Source organism: Mercenaria mercenaria, chromosome 12 (assembly GCF_021730395.1).
Source record: "Mercenaria mercenaria strain notata chromosome 12, MADL_Memer_1, whole genome shotgun sequence".
Taxonomy (NCBI): Eukaryota; Metazoa; Mollusca; class Bivalvia; order Venerida; family Veneridae; genus Mercenaria; species Mercenaria mercenaria.
In genome coordinates this window covers 15,199,074-15,222,811 of record NC_069372.1, presented here as the reverse complement: position 1 = coordinate 15,222,811, position 23,738 = coordinate 15,199,074, and the positions used below count along the sequence as shown (strand labels likewise).

The 23,738-nt window shown below is 35.9% G+C and overlaps 1 protein-coding gene across 1 annotated transcript in view; it reads right to left on the bottom strand.

The window, feature by feature from the left end:
* LOC123533079 (neurofibromin-like) overlaps positions 1-23,738 on the bottom strand; it is a 111,929-nt gene that overhangs the window by 22,270 nt on the left and 65,921 nt on the right. The window contains exons 35-55 of the mRNA XM_053520449.1: positions 23,008-23,182; positions 22,137-22,283; positions 20,694-20,786; positions 19,350-19,388; positions 18,920-19,087; positions 18,287-18,410; positions 17,891-18,028; positions 16,455-16,619; positions 15,562-15,663; positions 14,747-15,065; positions 11,803-11,986; positions 10,942-11,029; positions 10,102-10,308; positions 9,524-9,641; positions 7,018-7,158; positions 6,518-6,738; positions 4,319-4,380; positions 2,981-3,095; positions 2,490-2,570; positions 1,043-1,183; positions 270-396 (exon numbers count right to left, since the gene is read on the bottom strand). Coding sequence (XP_053376424.1) covers positions 270-396; positions 1,043-1,183; positions 2,490-2,570; positions 2,981-3,095; positions 4,319-4,380; positions 6,518-6,738; positions 7,018-7,158; positions 9,524-9,641; positions 10,102-10,308; positions 10,942-11,029; positions 11,803-11,986; positions 14,747-15,065; positions 15,562-15,663; positions 16,455-16,619; positions 17,891-18,028; positions 18,287-18,410; positions 18,920-19,087; positions 19,350-19,388; positions 20,694-20,786; positions 22,137-22,283; positions 23,008-23,182 — 2,955 coding nt within the window. The remainder of the gene's footprint in view (positions 1-269; positions 397-1,042; positions 1,184-2,489; positions 2,571-2,980; positions 3,096-4,318; positions 4,381-6,517; positions 6,739-7,017; positions 7,159-9,523; positions 9,642-10,101; positions 10,309-10,941; positions 11,030-11,802; positions 11,987-14,746; positions 15,066-15,561; positions 15,664-16,454; positions 16,620-17,890; positions 18,029-18,286; positions 18,411-18,919; positions 19,088-19,349; positions 19,389-20,693; positions 20,787-22,136; positions 22,284-23,007; positions 23,183-23,738) is intronic.

The window sequence follows — 23,738 nt, the reverse complement described above, 5'->3', positions numbered from 1 at the left end:
AACAGAATATTCTACAGCTATGTTATGTAACTTATCTTCTAAGGTCATCTCACTCATAATGCCAAAGACATGTGTGGAGTTAGAAAGCATTCAGCTTGTTGGCAGTTTCTGAGAAACCTGCTTAAATGCAAAACTTTAGTGATGTGGACACAGATGCCTGTGAATGGGTGACAACAAAAGCTCTGATTATTTGTTGAAAGAAGTCGAGCTAACAAAACAAGTCAGATTTTTTATCATGATCTTCCTTTAAACAACTGTTTAAGACAAACCTTTTAACAAGTGTCCAACAAGAGCAAAATTAAAGTTGGCCTTGAAACTGAGCCCCATGGCATGGTCAAGCTGTTTAAAATGCCACTGTAGAGGATCTCGAGTCTCCATCATGATCCGCTCTAATGACTGAAATATAATAAATGTCTAATACTGAAAGAAAAGATCATGTGACACTTTCCAGTTTCATTGGTGCAAGTCAGGTCCCAGACATTATTCTCGGAAAGCAAAGGCACATGGGTAAAACAGCATTCCAGAAGCTAGTAAAATGGTTATTAATATAAAGAACACAACACTAGAGAAGATTATGTGCTTCAGATAGAAATCATAATTACTTTGCTATAGATGCTCCCACTGAGTCAGCTGTCAAAGGAACTACTTTTTACCTGATCTACTTTTGCAGATTATATTAAGCTTAATAAGAAACCATTTATTTTCGCAGGGGACAAATTTTCATGGATTTTGTGGTTCAGTCAATCCACAAAATTTAATCCTAACAAAGCAGTGTTATTCCCATACATTTTAAGTTCAAAGGTTTAAAATCCCCACATCTATAACCAAATTAATTAGCTGTTTTCGCAAAAACCATGGAATTTCATTCTGAAGAAATTACGTGATTTTACAATATTTCATTTCCACATTTTAAAGCCTGTGTAATTAGCTCCTCACTTCAAAAGTTCCCTAGTTCACATAAGAAGTCATAACTGAAGATGCACTTTTATAAATGTTAAAAATCCTGATGTAATTCATGAATAAATTGGAAATCAAGACTTGCATCATTTTCCAGGATTCCAATGTTATCCAGTGTGTGTAAATTCTGCTCTAACAATGACAACCCCGCTGCATACAGAGATACCTCATCCAACTGTAACACCGAAATGGCCACCCAGAACAAAAATTTGTGGATTGGGGAATCCTGAAATAAACAGTACATGATTCTCAAACTCTTCTGAAAATAAAATATTGTATATATACTATAATTAACATTCTTCCCTTAACAAATGCTGTCTCAATTAACAAAAATATATGTTGTTTTTTTTTTGTTCATTTGGGTCAAAATAAAAATACTATCACAGCTAAAATTCCTTTATTGTAAGTTGCACTTATAGTTTATATATACTAAAACAATGTAAACAAGAGCTGTCTCCATAGGATGACACATGCCCCCGATGGCACTTTGAATGAGTAGTTATGGCCGATGTTAGAGTTTAGGACCTTTGACCTACGGAGCTGGGTCTTGCGCGCCACACGTCGTCTTACTGTGCCACACATTCATGCGTAGTTATTTTAAAATCCATGCATGAATGACAAAGATATGGACTGGACACGCCCATCAATGCACTATCATGAAAAATGACCTTTAACGTCTAAGTGTGACCTTGACCTTTGAGCTACAGACCTGGGTCTTGCGCGCGACACGTCGTCTTACTGTGGTACACATTCATGCCAAGTTATTTGAAAATCCATCCATCGATGACAAAGATATGGACCGGACACGCCCATCAATGCACTATCCTTTAATGTCTTAGTGCGACCTTGACCTTTGAGCTACGGACCTGGGTCTTGCACGCGACACGTCGTCTTACTGTGGTACACACTCATGCCAAGTTATTTGAAAATCCATCCATCGATGACAAAGATATGGACCGGACACGCCCATCAATGCACTATCCTTTAATGTCTAAGTGTGACCTTGACCTTTGAGCTACGGACCTGGGTCTTGCGCGCGACACGTCGTCTTACTGTGGTACACATTCATGCCAAGTTATTTGAAAATCCATCCATCGATGACAAAGATATGGACCGGACACGCCCATCAATGCACTATCCTTTAATGTCTAAGTGTGACCTTGACCTTTGAGCTACGGACCTGGATCTTGCGCGCGACACGTCGTCTTACTGTGGTACACATTCATGCCAAGTTATTTGAAAATCCATCCATCGATGACAAAGATATGGACCGGACACAAAAATTGCGGACAGACTGACAGACCGACAGACAGACAGACCGACAGACGGTTCAAAAACTATATGCCTCCCTTCGGGGGCATAAAAATACCCCCCCACATTGGTTTGGTTTTAATCCTTCTTTTCGCAAAATGTAACATCCCCTGGGAGCATTAAGATGGTAACAAACGATAGTGTGGTTGTATCAGCAAAACAGTATCTTAATTCATAAATAAAGCTACTTGAAAAATTTCTACTAAAGTAGAGTAACTTACAGCTCTCAGCATGGGTTGTAGCCTTGTCAAACACATAACTATGGATTCTATAAGAACCAAATCTTGGAATGACTCTAAAGCCTGAAATATCAAACATGTTTATCATACAGCTGGACAAGGTTATCAACTTACCTACTTATATATAATGTCCATTGTACCTAATCCCTACAATGAAAACATGCTTATAAAGTGTTCCTGATAATTTTTCTCACCCATGGGACAAAGTACAATGTCTTCAAAATGAAATATTCATATGAGATGTTATTTCACACAGGTGAGTTTTTGTACACACATTATTTGTTTTATGGCATCACAATTATTGTATGCTTGGAATTTGTTTTCACATGAATTTATGAAGTAATCACCATAATAGATAAAATGGGCAGACAATGAGAAAAACGGTGTACCATTTGAGTAGTGATAGTTAGGACAATTAGAACAATGTTCTGCTAAGAGTGATCTACACAAAAATCAAGAACAAATAAACTAACCTTCATGAGTATTTTCAACATTTGTTTAATCTCAGAATCTGTCACCGATTTACTTATACATCCAAACACTATAATTGCCCGGGGCTGAAGTGCTGGGTTATACTGGAATGCAAATCTGAAATTGGAAAATAAAATAATAATACAGTACGGTAAGTAAGTTTCTTAGTTTACCAACTATGGTGAAACAACCAAGTCATCAAACTGTAAAATCATTCAATTTAACCCCTACCCTGCTAAATTTCTGTAATGAACTTGTCCATCTTTCAATCTGGACAGTACCATTAACTGTTAAAAGGGGTGCTTACCAAAAAGATACCAACTGAATGGCAAACAGTGCAGATCTTGATCAGACTGCACAGATGTGCAGGCTGATCATGATCTACACTGGTCGCATAGGAAGAATCAATTATGTCCAGCATGTTAAGGATTAATGGGCATAAAATTATGTGGATTTTTTTTTTTTGCCAAAACAGGTATTTTGTGGGAACATAATAGTGTGGATTTTGAATGAGTTATTTTGTTGGTTGGAATTAATGTCATGAACACAATTATGAAATCCACTGAAATGAATCCCCCACAAATGTGTATCTGCATATCTCAGGCAAAACTGCAGCCAAAACAAATGTTAAAATTTCATGTCAAACTTCAGAATGCTGATGACCATTTACAAGAAATTCTTGATTTTTTTATATTTACAACAAATTCTATCTTCTTCTACATATTTGCAGACAAATGGTATCTCAATGGAAATTAATGATTTTCCACAGGATACCATTAAGGTTAGTTCTGCATGTTTGAAACAAATATTCTTAAACACAGAAATTTATTAAACCATATTTTTTTAAAGTATCATTGTATCATAAGGAAATTCAGTCAGTAAAAAAAGATAGGCTTTGGTGCTTGATTTTTTTTAAAAGGCTGATTTGAAGACACTGGTCCTCAGATCATTTTTCACTATGGGCTTCTATGGCATTTACCTATTTTCATCACCGGACAAATAAAATGTGTAAGTCCATGTGCTTAACTCTTCACAATTCACCAAACATCAACTAGAGTCTTTACATTGCTGCTTACTTTATGTCATTATTTTCAATTTTTTAAAATATCACAACATTTTGTCAAAATTAACTTTCAGAATGACAAACGAACAGGCTGTTTAACACTTAATACACAGCATATAATCCCGGCAATACACTTATACAACCTGTATAACTACTACTAAGCATTATTTTAATTATTACGGACAAACGTTGTTACCTCATCACTTCCAGTTAATCAAACATGTAGAACTACCTTAACCAAGGTTTTACATTTTACAAATTTATTAGTAAAGATTACCTCTTTGATAAATCTGTCCACTGTTGAAGCCAATCGCAATTACGAATATCCTTATTACACGCCTGAAATTGACACTGTAAATAAAGTGAGCTTATGTAGTAACTGTAACTTATTACACGCCTGAAACTGACACTGTAAATAAAGTGAGCTTATGTAGTAACTGTAACTTATTACATGCCTGAAACTGACACTGTAAATAAAATGAGCTTATGTAGTAACTGTAACTTATTACACGCCTGAAACTGACACTGTAAATAAAGTGAGCTTATGTCGTAACTGTAACTTATTACACGCCTGAAACTGACACTGTAAATAAAGTGAGCTTATGTAGTAACTGTAACTTATTACACTCCTGAAATCTACACTGTAAATAAAGTGAGCTTATGTCGTGACTGTAACTTATTACACGCCTGAAATCGACACTGTAAATAAAGTGAGCTTATGTCGTAACTGTAACTTATTACACGCCTGAAACTGACAGTAATAAAGAGCTAGTCGTAACTGAACTATTAACGCCTGAAGACACTGTAAATAGTGAGCTTATGTCAACTGTAACTTATTACACGCCTGAAATCGACACTGTAAATAAAGTGAGCTTATGTAGTAACTGTAACTTATTATATGCCTGAAATTGACAATGTAAATAATGTTTGTTTTGTTTTAGGTTTAACGCCATTTTTTCAACAGTATTTCAGATATATAATGGTGGGCAGTTAACTTAACAGCATTAACCTATTACTAACTGCTGTTCCTGGATTCTACACCAGTACTAACCTGTTCTCCGCAAGTAACTGCCAACTTCCCCACATGAATCAGAGATAGAGGACGAATGATTTTAGACACAATGTCTGTTATCAAATCGTCACAGAGAACATACTCTTTGCCAGAAGATTGAACTTATAACCACGCGATCCGTAGATCTGTGATCTCCCTATTGAGCTAAGTGGGCAGGCTACTGTAAATAATGTGACTATAACATATTACACGCCTGAAACTGACGAGTGTATGTTGTAAGCAGCATATTTAACAGTATAATCTCAAATTAAAGGCCCAAATGCCTAGATCACTCACCACAGGATGACTATGACCTTTAGCCCTTGCTCCTTGCCAAGGAAGATGCATTTAACAGTTCATTAAATTAAGTGGTTTAAGGTTTTTTTTACATATTTTTCAGTTCATGCGACCCTTTGAAGGGGCCAAGCGCAACCATTTGAACAAAACTGAGAGAAGACCACATCCAGACAACATAGGCCTAGTTTTGTATCAATTCATATAGGGTTCACTAGAAGTCAGTTTTTGATTTTTTCCTATATCTAGCTCTGGCAGCCCTTAAAAGGTTTAAGTTGAACCATTTGAAAATGAAAGGAATTTACATAAATGCTATGGAGCAAGTGTGGTAAAGATTATCAAGTGGTTCATGAGAAGCATTTGTTTAATGGTTTCACAATTTTTAGCTTTTGACTTCCCATAAAGGGGCTCAAGCAGAACCACTTGAATAAAACTGAGGGAGGACCTAACAAGCTAGCTGCCCCAAAAAGGGACCAAGCTAAACTGAGACAAGACTTTACAAGGATGCTACGGTTCAAGTTTCAGTTTACTCATTACGTGGTTCACAAGAAGAAGGCGTTCATAGGATTTTCTATTTATAGCTCTGGTGGCCCATAAAAGCAGCCAAGCAAAACCAAGAAAAATTTAACAGAGGTCCTACCAGGATGCTGTGCACAAAGCTAGGTGTAACTCTTCTCTAATAGTTTCAGAGGAGATATTTATGTAAAATATTGACGCAGGACATTGAACGACAACAGAAACCAGAAAATCTACCTATACTAAAGCTCATCCTAAACAAAGTTCTGGTGAACTTAAAACATATCCAACTACAAAGTAGGAATTCTCAAAAATACAGATATAGCTGTTCCCTACATAATCCTGAATAGAATGTGATGCAAAAACACTACAACATATCATACAGTAACACAGTGTGATATAGAGTACCAGCTGACCTATGTTTATAGTATCAGCTAGCCTATTTGTATAGTGCCAACTGACCTAGGTGTATAGTACCAGCTGACCTATGTCTACAGTGCCAGCTGCCCTATGTGTATGGTACCTGCTAACCTATATGTCTACAGTACCAGCTGACCTATGTGTAGGGTACCAGCTGACCTATGAGTATAAGAAGTAGTGTTGAACAGCTCCTACCTCCATAATCTCTAGCAGAGCATCAACAATGGTTTCTAATGAACACAGGGGCATCTTCTCATGCTCTGGTGGGGACATAGTAAAAGATCTGTCACCGGGTCTGAAACTGGTCCTGAATGCACTCACTGCCGCTGATTTCACCTTGCTGATACCAAACAACTGGTAAAACTTGGGCAGCGAGAATTCTGCCAAGCTCATCTTCAACACTTTCAGAGTATTTTCTGAAGTAAAATTATTGAAATTGAATTTCACTTCATACCATTTTTCTGTCAGATGCAAGAAACTATTTCAACATGAATCATATTCGTATTTTAATTCTGTTGCAATGTAATTGAATATAATATAAAAAAATTTAAGACCCATTTTCAGAAATTTTTAGCAAAATTGAAAAAAGAAGCAAGAACCATCACATATTCACAAGACCTTGAGAATGTGCGAAAACTTATATAACAGGTCTACAGAGTAATTCTGTAAACAAAGAAAATAACAGCTGCACCTACCAGAGAACTGGAGTTGTGAACACGTGCACAAGGAATGGATTATATTGATGACTAGACCATGTGTTGATGCACGTAACGACAGTGGACCCGTGCAAACCAGTAACGTAACAATATGAAACAGGAATGGCAAATGACTGGCAACTGTAAAGCAAAGTAATTAACATATCATAATCTATTTTACCCTAAAAAGATGGCGTGTTTGCTTGTTTCGAGTCAAACACAGTTTTTTAAGTTTCTAAACAGTATTTTAATTATTAAACAGCAGGTAATGAAGCTAACAGGTGTTCCTGGATTCTGTACCAGTACAGATCTGTTCACAAACAAGTAACTGCCAACTTCTCCACATACTGCAAAAGCAGAAATTTTCGCGAGGATTTAATTTTCGCTATATTCGCAAGGCCCTACATCCCGCGAAAATTAATCCTCGCGTAAATATTCACCATTAGTATAATTCTTATTCAAGCAGGATACCATTTTTACAATTTTGCGGATATTAAACCTCGCGAACATACTCAAAATTTCAAATTTGTGAAATTTTGACCCCGCGTAAAATATGTGCGTTTACAGGCCTAACTAAACTAAAGGAACCAGCGTGGGAGCCATCTGGTCTAGTCGCGTAATGGCTGCCAGGTATTTGAGCACTAATTTTTCACTTGGCATGGCAAAAGAGGTCTAAATTGAGGCTAGTTTTTGTTTAAATTTCATTGTGGATGTATTGTTGACATTTTGGTAGGAAAAATGGGAGAGCAGGTTGTATTTGGTGAAGTCAAGCTCAATTTTAGTATGAGTAGTACTTCCAGGTCACAGCAGTGTGATTTTGATGTCAGTTTACAGTAAGTAAATGTGACCAGAGAAATCTCTCTTAGAAGATACATGACCCCTACTTTTCTCTTCATTTTATATCAGTTTTATCATAACTCTTTAAAATGAGGTAAGGATTTGTACTCTGAAATGGGTCTAGCTATGTTTGGTAGCTCTTTGAAAAAGGTCAGTTTTATATAGAATATATAGGGAAAACTATTAAGGCTATTGTGACCTATAAGAAAATGTGGGCAAAAATTGAGATTTGTCCAGATATTGATATAAATGAACTAGTTTGGTCAGATTTTGGTAAAAAATGAGCATTTCATTGAAATTTTGCTGCAAAACTTGATAAAAACCCAAAAAAATCACATTTTCACTGTTTTGGGGGTAATTTTTTAAAAAAATGCAAATTTGCACTCTAAATTATGCCCATCTATACCTTTCAGAGGGGACATTTGGTATATTTCAAAGTGTAAGTGTGTAATTTGATTGCAAATTATGGTGAAAATTTATGAAATAGGGCAAAAACCAGCTCTGGCTAGAAGAACTGGTTAAAAATTATGTCGCGACATCAGTTTTGAAGGAAAATTGGCGCAGGGACCCGCGTTACTGAAAATGCCATAAAACCTGAAAAACTGATTTAATCAAGCTGAAACTTGGTATTTTTCATGCAGATGTGTTACTGGTACTATACAAATGAAATTGAGACTATTACAGAAAAACACTTTTTCTTATAGGCCTAACTAAACTAAAGGAACCAGCGTGGGAGCCATCTGGTCTAGTCGCGTAATGGCTGCCAGGTATTTGAGCACTAATTTTTCACTTGGCATGGCAAAAGAGGTCTAAATTGAGGCTAGTTTTTGTTTAAATTTCATTGTGGATGTATTGTTGACATTTTGGTAGGAAAAATGGGAGAGCAGGTTGTATTTGGTGAAGTCAAGCTCAATTTTAGTATGAGTAGTACTTCCAGGTCACAGCAGTGTGATTTTGATGTCAGTTTACAGTAAGTAAATGTGACCAGAGAAATCTCTCTTAGAAGATACATGACCCCTACTTTTCTCTTCATTTTATATCAGTTTTATCATAACTCTTTAAAATGAGGTAAGGATTTGTACTCTGAAATGGGTCTAGCTATGTTTGGTAGCTCTTTGAAAAAGGTCAGTTTTATATAGAATATATAGGGAAAACTATTTAGGCTATTGTGACCTTTACAGTAATCAGAGGTTGAGGATTATTGATTTCAGATATAATGCCTTTATCAAAGTGTCATGAAGAGCATATGCCTCTCCCAAGATAGAATTAACAACCCCATGATCCAAAGATCAGTGTACATCAATAATAAAGACTAAGTGGTTAAGGTTTCTGACTGAATCACTTGCTATTTGTCTCTGCGTTCAAACCTTGCTGGGACTGTCCTGCGAGGGAAACCATCTAACCAGCTCATGAAAAGCAGGTGATTCAATCAATGTGCCAGCAATGCCTGATAATATGCCCAGAGGCAAACTGTGAGTTTTCTTCCACCATTAAAGACTCGGAACTTGCCATATGACCAGAAATGTGTTGTGACTTTAAACCCAGCAAAAACACAAATAAATCAATTATTTTAAATGAAATCTGTTATTTTGAACTTCTCAATAAATTCTTAAATTAGCTGTCAAACTCTTTTAAAAAGCAGTGTTATATGTTAAGAGATTCTACATACCATCAAGTGAGTTATTGAAAGACAACATGAGAAGGTATCTCGCCAAGATAGCAATATCATCCCACATCAGATGTTGCTCTAAGGTTGGGGTTGGTGATGTACATGTCTTGTCTATCAACTGTTTATAAAATTTAACAAAACATTAGCTCATACATAATTGTAACACTCTGAAAAAAGAAAATATAACTGCATAGTTAAATAATTAACTGAGGTTTCTTGCTCCTGTATAATTTACAACAATGGTGTCTTAAATATCTAAATCATTTAACCATTTCTGTGTTATTTTCTTTGTTTCTTTTACTTTTCTCAAGTCTTCAAGTAGCCAGGAAGGTAACCCATCACAATTAATGTAAATGAAATTATTTAAATGGTTTAATCATTTATATTCATATGAAAACATCTACAATAATTAATCTTTGAAAATGTTTCAATTCACGTTTCACAATTTACATGACATAAAGTATCTACTAATACTTTCTTTTCATAAATTCATTTTAAAGGTCTGCATGACACTGAGGCCCTCAGTACTGGCTGTGACCTTCACATATACTGATACTATTCAAAGAATGTTTTCATACCCGACACAATCTTCCAATGACCTTCCGGGAGACAAGTTGTACATTAGCTGATGTGAGAGCCACAGCGGTATCTGCCATGATCTCTGCCTGTATCGAACCCAGCCCTCCTGTCACACTGCGCTTGATAAAACTGTCTAACACCATATCGAGAAGATCTGCCACTTGACCAATATTTCCCCAGATCTTTGCTTGTATTGAAGGGTACATCTGCAAAATGTTATATATTGTTAGTACCAACTATTCCCCAGATCTTTGCTTGCAAAAAAATTATATATTGTACCAATATTTCTCCCAATCTTTACTTGTACTGATTGGCACATCTGCAAATGTTTATAATTATATTGTTACTAAAGCACAGGAATGTCAAGACAAAATGCATTCAATGACCTGTTTGCTTAGAGTACCAATGACAGATAAAGGAACAATTATGACAGGTGTTCACAGTTGAGCACTTTCAAAACATTACTGCTTATCATGCAAAGAGTTTGATGAATTATCTAGTAAAAGATCAAGCTTTAAAAGGCAAATTTTACCAAATTTCTATAAATCATTTTGATAAATCTGTTCTATAAATCTCTTCTATGCATCAACAGAACAGAAACTTGTCAACTGATCACTCATATCCACACAGCAAATCTGAAGCTTCAGCTCCCCTATCTGAAGGAAGCACAAAAGCCTCAACACAAGTCACAAGTGGTCTATAACATTCATTTTCAATTATCTTAACACAGAGTGGTCTGTTATGTGTGAATCAGACATGGATGATGAAAGCAACGAATACTATATACATTCTGGTTGCATATATGTGACAATTTTACACCAGTTCAGGTCTGTACACACCTCTACTTCCTCTATCGTCATGGTGATGAGCTTGTCCAGAATCAGGGCCACTTTCTGCCGCTTGTTTTCATCTGTATGCCGGCAAAACCTGTAACACACACAAACCGAATCAGTACATTCAAGATTTATGTGACCTAAATAAAGTGTACCAGATGTGCTGTATAATATTCTGGAAGGGAAACAATCATTATAATACACACAACCTACCTTGAAAAGTGTCTGAAAATCTACTCTAAAGTGCTAACAGATTATAATATGCAAATATTGCGGTAAATGCAAAATTACATGATAGAAGGATCCAATAAAATAAGAACACTACAACATTATAATTTCCAGAAAGTTTTACTTTTGTTGGGTTTATCTTTAACATCAAAGCAACACAATTATAGGTTACTGTAAAATCATTTAATTTCATGGGCATGAAATTTCGTGGTTTTGGACAAAACCGCAATTTCGTGGGGATGTAAATTCATGGATTTCAACTTCTGAACATAAATTGAATGGAATTTTACTTGTTCGTTGGGAATAAATAAAGTGGATTGACTCAACCACGAAATCCACAAAAATTAGTCCCCCACGAACATTAATGATTTCACAGTATACGGTTGCCTTCCATCTTCGGATGGCTGAGGAAGTTCTCAAGGTGCCTTTTCATGCATTATTTCTGGCACGAGCAGCAACCAAGTTAAAACCATCAAACTTCAATATGGCAGCCAGATGGCTGACCAGTCCTAAAACTATCCTCTTAAAACTGAACACCAAGTGAGGAAGCTGCTAGTACCATTTTTCACGGGTTAGGTATAACGTGGCCAGGAAGCAAACCCAAGACAAGCACTCAAAGTCAATAAATGACAAAATTACCTTGTGAGGTTAGGTAACCATGGCGTTATATACTCCAGACACAAATGTTTCAGTTCTATATTAGAGTTTCCAAAGCCCTGTATACATTCTTCAAGGAATTCTAGTGTAAGATGTGGCTCATTGGCTGCCAATGTCTCACTGATTGACTTGATAAATATGGTGTTGTTGGCTGGTATACATAAACCTTAAATACAAAAACATTTATAAGAAAAAATTTAACAAATACAAGAGATGTTGGCTGGAAGGACAGTGCGTCTATTTGAAAATATTTGCCGATAGAGGATGAGAGAAAACAGTGAATGATAATAGAACAAGAGGACCATGATGGTCCTGAATCGCTCACCTCTTCCCACATGACCCAGTTTTGAGTATGACGTTGTTTTTTCTATTATTTGACATAGTGACCTAGATTTTGAGCTCATGTGACCCAGTTTTGAACCTGACCTAGATATTATCAAGATAAAAATTCTGACCAATTTTCATGAAGATCCATTGAGAAATATGGTCTTTAGAGAGGTCACAAGGTTTTTCTATTATTTGACCTATTGACCTAATTTTCGAAGGTACGTGACCCTGTTTTGAACTTTACCTAGATATCATCAAGATGAACATTCTCACTAATTTTCAAGAAGATCTCATGAAAAATATGGCCTCTAGAGAGGTCACAAGGTTTTTCTATTTTTATACCTACTGGCCTATATTTTGATCGCACATGACCCAGTTTCGAAACTTACCTAGATATCATCAAGGTGAACATTCAGATCAATTTTTATGAAGATCCATTGAAAAATATGGCCTCTAGAGAGGTCAAAAGATTTTAATAATTTTAGACCTACTGACCTAGTTTTTGACAGCAGTTGACCCAGTTTAAAACTTGACCTAGATATCATCAAGGTTAACATTCTGACCAATTTTCATGAAGATCCATTCAAGGGTATGGCCTCTAGAGAGGTCACAAGGTTTTTCTATTTCAAGACCTACTGACCTAGTTTTTGATCGCAGTTGACCCAGTTCAAACTTGACCTATATATCATCAAGATAAACATTCAGACCAACTTTCATACAGATCCCATGAAAAATATGGCCTCTAGAGAGGTCACAATGTTTTTTCATTATTTGACCTACTGACCTACTTTTTGATGGCACGTGACCCACTTTTGTACTTGACCTAGATATCATCAAGATGAACATTCTGACCAATTTTTATGAAGATCCATTAAAAAGTATGGCCTCTAGAGAAGTCACAAGGCTTTTCTATTTTTAGATCTACTGACCTAGTTTTTGAAGGCACGTGACCCTGTTTCGAACTTGACCTAGATATCATCAGGATGAACATTCAGACCAATTTTTATACAGATCCCATGAAAAATATGGCCTTTAGAGAGGTCACAAGGTTTTTCTATTATTTGACCTATTGACCTAGTTTTTGATGGCACGTAACCCACTTTAGAACCTGACCTAGATATCATCAAGATGAACATTCTGACCAATTTTTATGAAGATCCATTAAAAAGTATGGCCTCTAGAGAAGTCACAAGGCTTTTCTATTTTTAGATCTTCTGACCTAGTTTTTGAAGGCACGTGACCCTGTTTCGAACTTGACCTAGATATCATCAAGATGAACATTCAGACCAACTTTCATACAGATCCCATGAAAAATATGGCCTCTAGAGAGGTCACAAGGTTTTTCTTTTATTTGACCTACTGACCTAGATTTTGATGGCACGTGACCCACTTGCAAACTGGACCTAGATATCATCAAGGTGAACATTCTGACCAATTTTCATGAAGATCTCATGAAATATATGGCCTCTAAAGAGGTCACAAAGTTTTTCTATTTTTAAACCTACTGACCTAGTTTTTGACCGCACGTGACCCAGTTTCGAACTTGACCTAGATATCATCAAGATGAACAATCAGACCGACTTTCATACAGATCCCATGAAAAATATGGCCTCTAGAGAGGTCACAAGGTTTTTCTATTATTTGACCTACTGACCTAGTTTTTGACGGCACGTGACCCAGATTCGAATTTGACCTAGATATCATCAAGTTGAAGGTTCTGACCAATTTTCATGAAGATCTTGTGAAATATATGGCCTCTAGAGAGGTCACAATGTTTTTCTATTTTTAGACCTACTGACCTAGTTTTTGAAGGCACGTGACCCAGTTTCGAACTTGACCTAGATATTATCAAGGTGAACATTCTGACCAATTTTCATAAAGCTCTTGTGAAATATATGGCCTCTAGAGAGGTCACAAGGTTTTTCTATTTTTAGACCTACTGACCTAGTTTTTGATGACACGTGACCCAGTTTCGAACTTGACCTAGATATCATCAAGATGAACATTCGGACCAACTTTTATAAAGATCCCACAAAAAATGTGACCTCTAGAGTGGTCACAAGCAAAAGTTTACGGACGGACGAACGCACGCACGGACGATGGACACTGTGTGATCACAAAAGCTCACCTTGTCACTATGTGACAGGTGAGCTAAAAAGCGCAAAGGGGTCGGGTCGTGTGAATTACAAGTGTTGGTGGGTAGGTCAAAGGTGTTTATCAGATTTTGGTTAATGTTTTTGTTCAAAACTTTATCATCTGATCATAAACGTTTATGTTCACTGAGTGCCTAATTCATGAAAGATTTTTGCTGGAGGTTTCTTAAAATTGATTTTCCTATCCTAGTTGCCATACCAAGTTATTTTAACATAAGAATAACTTTAATAAACATACTTAGCCTAGAGAATAATATGAATATAATAACTATTGTACTGTACTTGCCAAGGGGTTGCAATTACATGTAATTTGTATGTATTCAAGAACAAGTTAACTTTTCAAGACCCCCTTAAAATCCTAAATTTTCAAATGTAAGAGCTATTATAACATCTTGAACAATCTCAAGAATTGCATTGAACTTGTGATGTTGAATTGCGTAAATTACCTGTGGTCTCCAACAGCTGGCCTTCAATCTTCAGGTCAAAAGTCTGGGTGAGAGCACACAGCAGGTTGTATGCAGCCGATCTGAGACTTGGATCTGAACTGCCCAGGTTGAGGAGTGCAACATTCAGCAACGTGCCCGGCACATCCTTGGGCCGTATCTTGGTATGAACAGTGACTGTGTCTGGCTGAGATAGCTCCCAGCGTGTACGTATGTGGATAATATCATGTACAATATTGTCACAGTCATTGTGGATGAAAGACAGGGGACCAGTCTCATTGGAAATGGTTAATGTGAACTGGTTATCATCTACCAAACATACCTACAAATATCAAATGAAATGGTTAATACTAAAAGGATATCATTAAGCAAACATACATAATACAAGCCTAGGGGAAAACATTCAAAACTTAACAGCAGAAATATATCTATCATTATTCAGATAAAATCTTCAAGTTATTGTATGAAGATGCAGCTGGACCATTCTTAATATAATCAAATAATGTTCAAAAGCATTTAATTTTTGAAACGTTTCATATATGAACTTGTTGTGAACAACTAATAACACCTTCCTCGCACCGATCAGAGGTGCCATACTAGAACTGACCTGTTCCCTACAAGTAACTGACCACTTCCCCACATCGACCAGAAGTCGAGGATTTATGTCTTCAGATACACTGCCTTCAATCAAATCATCACAGATAACATTCTCAAAGCCTGGGGACAATTCATACCTTTAAGCAAAGGACAATTCAAGTCTTAGCTTTACCTACTATGCTATATGGATTGATATACAAGTAAAAAGTACATGTACATACCTCCTCTATTTCTGAGGCATAGTAGACATCATTGAGTAACACCTGGTGTCCCAACACCTTGCTCTTCTCAGCTGATGTTATCTGTATGGCATTTGGTCCAACCTGACAAGAAAATAAGCATATATACATAACAGTTACCATCTAACAGAACTGTCGTAAAATGCATTTCTTTTTGGCTTAACTAAGTAAATTGATACTATTCATAAAACACATATACTTTTTAAGTGTTTATCCGTGTCAACTTTCGATATCCTTGTAGTATTTTCATAAGAAGACCATATGCAAGTGTTTATGGACAATAAAATAAACCAGGTGGGATATGTAGCTATTTCCTTCTTCCCCATTTTCTTACTTGTAGGCAAGTGCATTTTATCAATAGACGCAAATGTGTTGTAACCTCAATTTCTTTACTTGAGGATATCCCAGTACCCTGACTGGATCCCCGGAAGGCATTCGCTGATGAAAGGAACCAAACAGTTATCCATCCCTGGACCCACTGGTATCTATGAAACTAGAGCTGCTTTTGAGAAAAGCACATGTCTCCCACAACTCAGCCTAATCATCTCCATTATGTATCTGAGTTAACCATGCACCAAGACCTGTATCACTGGCATCAGTATTTTCAGTAATTCAAGGGCTATAATTCCAAAGTGCCTTGGCCGATTTGGCTAGTTATCGAACCTGGCTGAGGACTTATTGGCAAACACATTTTGTTAAAGTTTGGTGAAGAGCGGATGAGAAATGTCTGACTTAGAGTGCAGACAAGATTTGTGACAGACAGACAGACAGACACACACACACACACACACACACACAGAGGAGTAAATCAATATGTATCCCACCAAAGTGGAGTGGGAGACATAACTAAATAAGATGTATTTCATTTATCTCACCTTTATTGTGACTTTTGTATCTTTATGTGAGAGTTTGAGAGCATTATTTGATATTTTCAGATCTTCCTCTAGTGCTACAGTAGAGCCAGGTAGTTTTTGATGATCTAAATCTATATATTCATTTAATCTTGCTGGATGGTCAATGAACACAAGCTTTCTGTTACCCTGAAATGTATCAACATACATAATTTACAATGTGCAGAGTTCCAACCATGACAAAAATTAATAAATGGAATTTCCTGGAGTACCTGAGCTGAATAAAAACATTCTTGAGACCTGTCCAACATTCTGAGTTACATCAAACACCATTTCAAACAATATGTCAATTTAAGGTAAGGCAATTTCCACGCCATTGTGTATTTTCGTTAGGCAACTTGGCATTCTTCGGATGTAAAGAATCTAGACTACACATGGCTTGCCGTAAAACCCGGAGAATGCAGAAATTACTGTCATTATGGGTCCACTACCTTAACCCTTACCCTGCTAAATTTCTATAATGAACTTGTCCATCTTTCAATCTGGACATTACCATTAACTGTTAAAAGGGGTGCATACCAAAAAGATACTGACTGAAAGGCGAACAGTGCAGATCATGATCAGACTGCACAGATATGCAGGCTGATCTTGATCTGCATTCGTCGCAGAGGCAGAATAAATCGTGGCCAGCATGATAAGGGTTAATAAGCACCAGTCAATTAACAAAGTTTTCTTAAATCCAGAGATGATATACCAGAACCAATAATTTTATTTTGTTGGTACAAGATTTCGTTGTATTCACCTGGAATACCAATATGAATTGATGCATTTAAAATTTTAAACAAAAAATAAATGGGAAGTTCATTTATTCCTTGCATTTGATTTTGTGGACTGAAAAAATGTTGAAATCCAAAAAATCACTCAAGAAAATATATGATTTAACAGTGTCTACCCTACCTTGTACTCCCTCAAGAATATCTTTGATTTTACAGTAGCTAACTAATCCACATAATCCCTCAAGAATATATATGAATTTTCTGTAACTAAGCAATCCACATAATCCCCCAAGAATACATATGATTTTACTGTAACTACCTATTCCACATAATCCCTAAAAAAAGTACGATTTTACTGTAACTATCCAATCCACATAATCCTTCAAGAATACATGATTCTTATGTAACTACCCAATCTGAATAATCCCTCATGAATAAGTATGATTTTACTGAAACAATCTAATCCACATAATCCCTCAAGAATACGTACAATTTTACAGTTATTACAAAATCCCATATGTAAAACTTTACAATAAGTACCCAAAACATAACATGCAGGTAGGACAATATGCGATGTCTTAATGCAAAACTTTCATAAAGCAAAAATTAAAGTTAGCCAGACTGATTTATTCTTGAAAAGAAGCAAACTATGAAGGTCATTAGTTAATTGCAAGTCTACTGTACCTTTAGTGGAGTGAGTATTCTATCATGAAACTTTGTATATTCTCTAACCCAGGAGTTACAGTTGTATATATAGGTGGCCACGATATTCTGGTATACCACCTCCGGCATCACCACAAACCACTTTGACAAAAAATCAGTCTGAAATAGAGTTAAATCAAAATAACTTCTATTGTTTTTAATCACTATACTGTAACATTACATATTCAACAACTCGCAACATTTACTCAACATCCACTCAATTAAATGAAAATTCTACACCTATTACTGTTATTTAATTAAGTTAAAAAAGTTTAAGAAATGGCATCTGTGGAAACAGTAATAACTGGTTATTTAAATAAACAAAATCTTGCCTGCAAATGAAAAAAAATAGTCTATACATATGTCAAGAAGCATTACCCTAAATCTGTTTTCAGCACAAGTGTGAGTGAAGTCTATGGCAAGTTCAAATGGTTTGTTGTAATATGGCTTCAGGGTCAACAACACATGGTAAATCAACAGGTCTCCATTGATTTCACCAACTCTGAAATCATTGGAAGTATTAGTAGGAAATGAAACACAACATACTTTTTCAATAATTCTGATTTTTACTTTTAAGATGTACTATGCTCATCTACCACTTAACATGTTTCATCATTACATAATTATATTTTTTTCAGAGGCATTAAATATTAATATACATCTATCACTGTGTAGTATTTAGAAGCTAACACAACTGTCTATACAAACACAAAAACATATTTATGTTTACATACTGTGTATAACTGGTTCATATTTTGAAACACTGTCAAATCCTTTTAATTTTGTGGGCATAAAATTTTGTAGTTTTGCCCAAAAATACAGAATTCATGGTTTTTATATCCTAAAGAAAAAATAAGAGGGCATTTTGTGTTTACTTAGATTAGTTTTCATGGACTGATGCAACCACAAAATCCATGAAAATTAGTCCCAAACGAATATTATGAATATTAATGATTTCAAAGTATCAAAATATACCTTTAAGGTCCTACAAGAAAAGACCTGTTGGCTTACTTGTATCTCCTGGCTATGTAATAGAACACCGGATTTCCTGCTCGACTCGTGCCAGCTTGGTAGAAAATGTGCAGGTTTTTCAGGGACTTAAACTCATCCTTCTCATGCATGTTGTGCTTGGACATAATCTCTTCAAACTTGGTACTCGTCATGTCCATAGAACTCCATCTGAACAAAACACATTCAACATATTATAAACAGAAGATTTACATAATCCACTTGTTGGTATGTGCAAAAATCCATTAATCAGAAATAAGATTGTTGATTTACAATAGACAGTGTAAGCATTTAAGTTTCTTTAGAATTTGTTGGGTTTAATTAAGTTTTCAAATACTATTTGATACAGCAGTCTTCACTGGACTTCATAGCAGTACTTGGGATTTTTCAATGACATAAAAGTATGAATGCGTTTATAATTAAAGTCAATTACCTCGAGTCTGCCAGCAGGTGGATTTTGGTCATGGACAATCTGAAAATGGTACTTTTACATTAGAACAGTTTGTAAACTAGAGTTGCTTTTGAGAAAAGCGCATGTCTCCCACAACTGCCTAATCATCTAAATAGCAAGTCAGGCTTTATATACTGTTTACTCACTACAAATATACCTTTGAAGAGTAAAAAGGCTGATTTTGGGTAATTCAAGGGCCATAATTCTGGAGTGCCTCGGGCGATTTAGCTAGTTAATGAACCTGGTCGAGGAGATATGGTCAAAAACATTTGGTTCAAGTTTGGTGATGATCGGGTGAGAAATATTGGACTTATAGCGCGGACGAGAATAAAAAGGCCGATTTTCGGTAATTCAAGGGCCATAATTCCAAAGTGCCTGGGCCGATTTGGCTAGTTATCGAACTTGTACGAGGACTTATGATCAAACACATTTTGTTAAAGTTTGGTGATGATCGGATGAGAAATGTTCGACTTAGAGCATGGACAAGAGTAAAAGGCTGATTTTCGGTAATTCAAGGGCCAATACTCCGAAGTGTCTGGACCGATTTGGCTCATTATCGAACTTGCCCTACTAGAGCGCATGCACATTCATCAAGTCAAAAGGACTCCTATACTACTCAGATTACCTGCACATTCCTGGAGCCAAAAGGACCCCTATACTACTCATGACTAGTATAGGGGTCCTTTTGGCTCCATGAATGCGCTTAAAATCTGAGCATTTTTCGGTAATTCAAGGGCAATAATTCCAAAGTGCCTAGGCCAATTTGGCTAGTTATCGAACTTGGCCGAGCACTTATTGGCAGACACATTTTGTTGAAGTTTGGTGAAGATCGGATGAGAAATGTTCGACTTAGAGTGCGGACAAGCTTTGTGGCAGACAGACAGACACAGACACACAGCTTGGAGTAAATCAATATGTCTCCCACACCACTGTGTGGTGGGAGACATAATGAACAGAATCTTTCCTTCAAATGAAACTTTTAAATATGCATGGAAATTTCAAATTTAGCTGTGGTGTATCACAGGTAACACACTAAGGTGCATCGTATGTACAAAGTTCCCTTACAGTGAATGATCAAACTCCTGTAACAGTTCAACATAACAACTTGCAATTTTACAATACTTTAGTGTAAGTATGAGGGTCAATCACAGTATTTCATTTTCTAATTGTCTATTTTCTACTGGTTTAAATTCTACTGTCCTTTTGGTAAATGTAGGCTTGTACTCTTCCCAATTTTTTTTTTAAAAACAAATACCTTTTTCTTTGATTTAAAACTACTTGTATTCTATTTATATATAATAAACAAATGACTAGAATACTGCTTACTGTGAGTCTAAAGGTCTATGTTCTGGTGGTCCTAGATAAGCCAGTAATGTTGCCATCTTGTCAAATGGCCGACGCCCTACAGCTTTGTGATCTCTGTAATGTATTGAAAATAAGATGCTACTAAAAAGGACTATCAGAAAAAAAACAAAGAAATAGTAATACTAAATACCGACTAGACTTGAAAATCAAGTACTGGTGCCTTACAAGCCTAATTCATTCGACATGCAATTCTGACCCATTTTTTTGTTGACGCCAAAACTTAATGTCTAATTTCAATTCAACAGTTATTTTAATGTAAGGAAATTTAACCGACTACACTGTCCATTCCATAAATTATTCACTGACTATAATGTCCATTCCATAAATTATCTTTTTGTTTGAAACATACATAAAAACTTGTACCACAACATAAATCATCACTACAGACATTTATTTATATTACAACATAAAATACACAACTGAAATTTACTTTTTCACTTTTTAAAACTAGATGTTAATGACATTTATCATTAAATGTTCTAAACAAATAAACTCATCACAACAGCTTTTGTTTAATGAATATATATTCGCAACAGCTTTTGTTTACTGAATATAAAACAGACAATTGTAATGGATTCTATCACGATTAAATGACCTGTAAAAAGTGAGATTCAACATGACAAGGTAAGCCATTTTGTTCCAAACTGGTAATTATTTGAGCCGCGCCATGAGAAAACCAACATAGTGGGTTTGCGACCAGCATGGATCCAGACCAGCCTGCGCATCCGCACAGTCTGGTCAGGATCCATGCTGTTTGCTAACAGTTTTTCTAATTGCAATAGGCTTTGAAGGCGAACAGCATGGATCCTGACCAGACTGTGCGGATCCATGCTGGTCGCAAACCCACTATGTTGGTTTTCTCATGGCGCAGCTCATTTGTAGCCTACAACTTACAATCTGTAAAGGAAAGTAAGTCTTACTTGGACATGGAAGTAAGGCATTGTCTATCAAAACTTTTTCAATTTGTCTCTGTGACATTATCAATTAATTTGATTAGTGTCTTACGACATGTACAGGGCAACTTCAACTATTTTTTTTAAGAACCCAAATGTAACATGATGATGTGGTGAGACATTGCAATGCAGTTTAGCATCAAAAACTTAAGTAAATGATTTTCTGGGAAGTACTTATTGGGATCTTTCAAATATTTTATTTGGCCGACGGGCAACTATGATTTTTTTGCATGCCCTCACACCACTTTTACAATCCTAAAGCAATAGGGAAGTATGTAAGGTCCAGCCCTGCTGTAATGGCATTACCGGTACCTCAAAGAGGTTTGGACCCAGAGACCAAATACTGAATAAATATCCTCCTGTATCACTTTTCTCTGTAAAATGTTTTGTTTTGTTTTTTTCTCAAAAAAAGGTTATTCAATGAAAAACTTTCCTCAGGATCTCTACTTACCTACTGCTGGAGAGATAATCTCCGATCTTTTCCTGGTTGTTCCACAGGAGTCTGTGTAGAGCTAAGACATTCGCATCGTTAATGAAAGACAGACTATGGTTGCCGGTATCTGGTATATCAACATCAGAGGCAATCTCAGTGAAAAACCTAAAATACAGTGGTATACAATTTTTAATACACTCTGTACACAAAAACAGAATATTTTCCAACTAGAAAAACATTCTCAAGAACTTCTTTCTGTTTTCATTTTCTCTGAATACAAGACTTTAGTTAAGAAATTAAACAGCAATGCAATCCCATATAAATGCAGTTAACAAAACAAAAGAAATTTCTACCATGTAACAGAAAACTTTGTAAGATTAATAGGAAAATGAACCTAAGCACCCTTGCTCAAACTACATTTATCACCAAAAGTGATTCAAATCCCCCAAAATTGTTTTCTCACAGAAAATAATTTCTACTTCTTGTAATATTACCAATAAAGAGTTACACATATAAATTCCTTTTAGAGGTGTTACAGTAATTAAAAAGGGAAGCAATAAATTTTGTTTTGTAAAAAGTAGTCAGTTATGAGAACTAAGAAGTGAACCTGACTCATAACTGTAAGAGCTTGTTTTAAGCTTCAAAGTAAAGTCTTTATTGGTTCCAGAGATATTCAAAGAAAACAATACAGGATAGATAGATCAAGACAAAATGATTCCTATACAGCCTCCCAAACCCTCTGTCTGGTGGTAGGGGGTATAAAAATCATGGAAAATAAGAATGCTAAATATCAATTCTTGATACCCGCTATAACTTTCAATTTATTTCATGTGTATGTAGTCATATTTCTCTATACAACTGCAGTAAATTCTGCAAAGCTTTGACATACCTTCTACCAGCTTCAAAGTTGGCTTTTAGAATATCATTGAAGCCTCTCATGTGATTTTCTTTGGTAAACAGCAAATGATTGGCAATATTCTGCATGATTTTGCACATCAACGTTAATCCACGTTTTATCTTTGGTGTAGCTTCTACATCTATTATGCCTGATTCATATGGCGAAACTGGATAAGAGACCAGTAATATACACTTTAAGTCAACATAGGGACAGAGCAGTAGAGATCTCAGATGATAAGTACACAATGAAACACAAGTAATGTAAATACATGACAGTAAGACATGTTTAATTGTTCAAATTCTACATTAACCTTTAGCATGCTAGATAAATTGTCGTCTGCTGGAAATTTCGTCTGCTAAAATTGTAAAGTTCATTCAATTTGCTCCAAAATTGGAAGAAATATTGTCAGAGTAGCAAACAGCTTGGAACCTGATCAGACGCCAATTTAATCAGCGTCTGATCTGGTTCCAAGCTGTTTGCAAAGGCTGTTAATTCGCCTGCAGCAGGCTAAGGGTTAAAATAAGCCTAAGTATGTGGTTTACAAAATGATTATCCAATTATATTTTTCAACTAACCTTAATCAGAGATTCTGAATTAGCATTGTCAAATTATCATTCTACATCCTTAATCAGACATTCTGAATTAGCATTGTCAAATTATCATTCTACACCCTTAATCAGACATTCCTAACTTGTATTAATAACCATAATCATACATTCTCA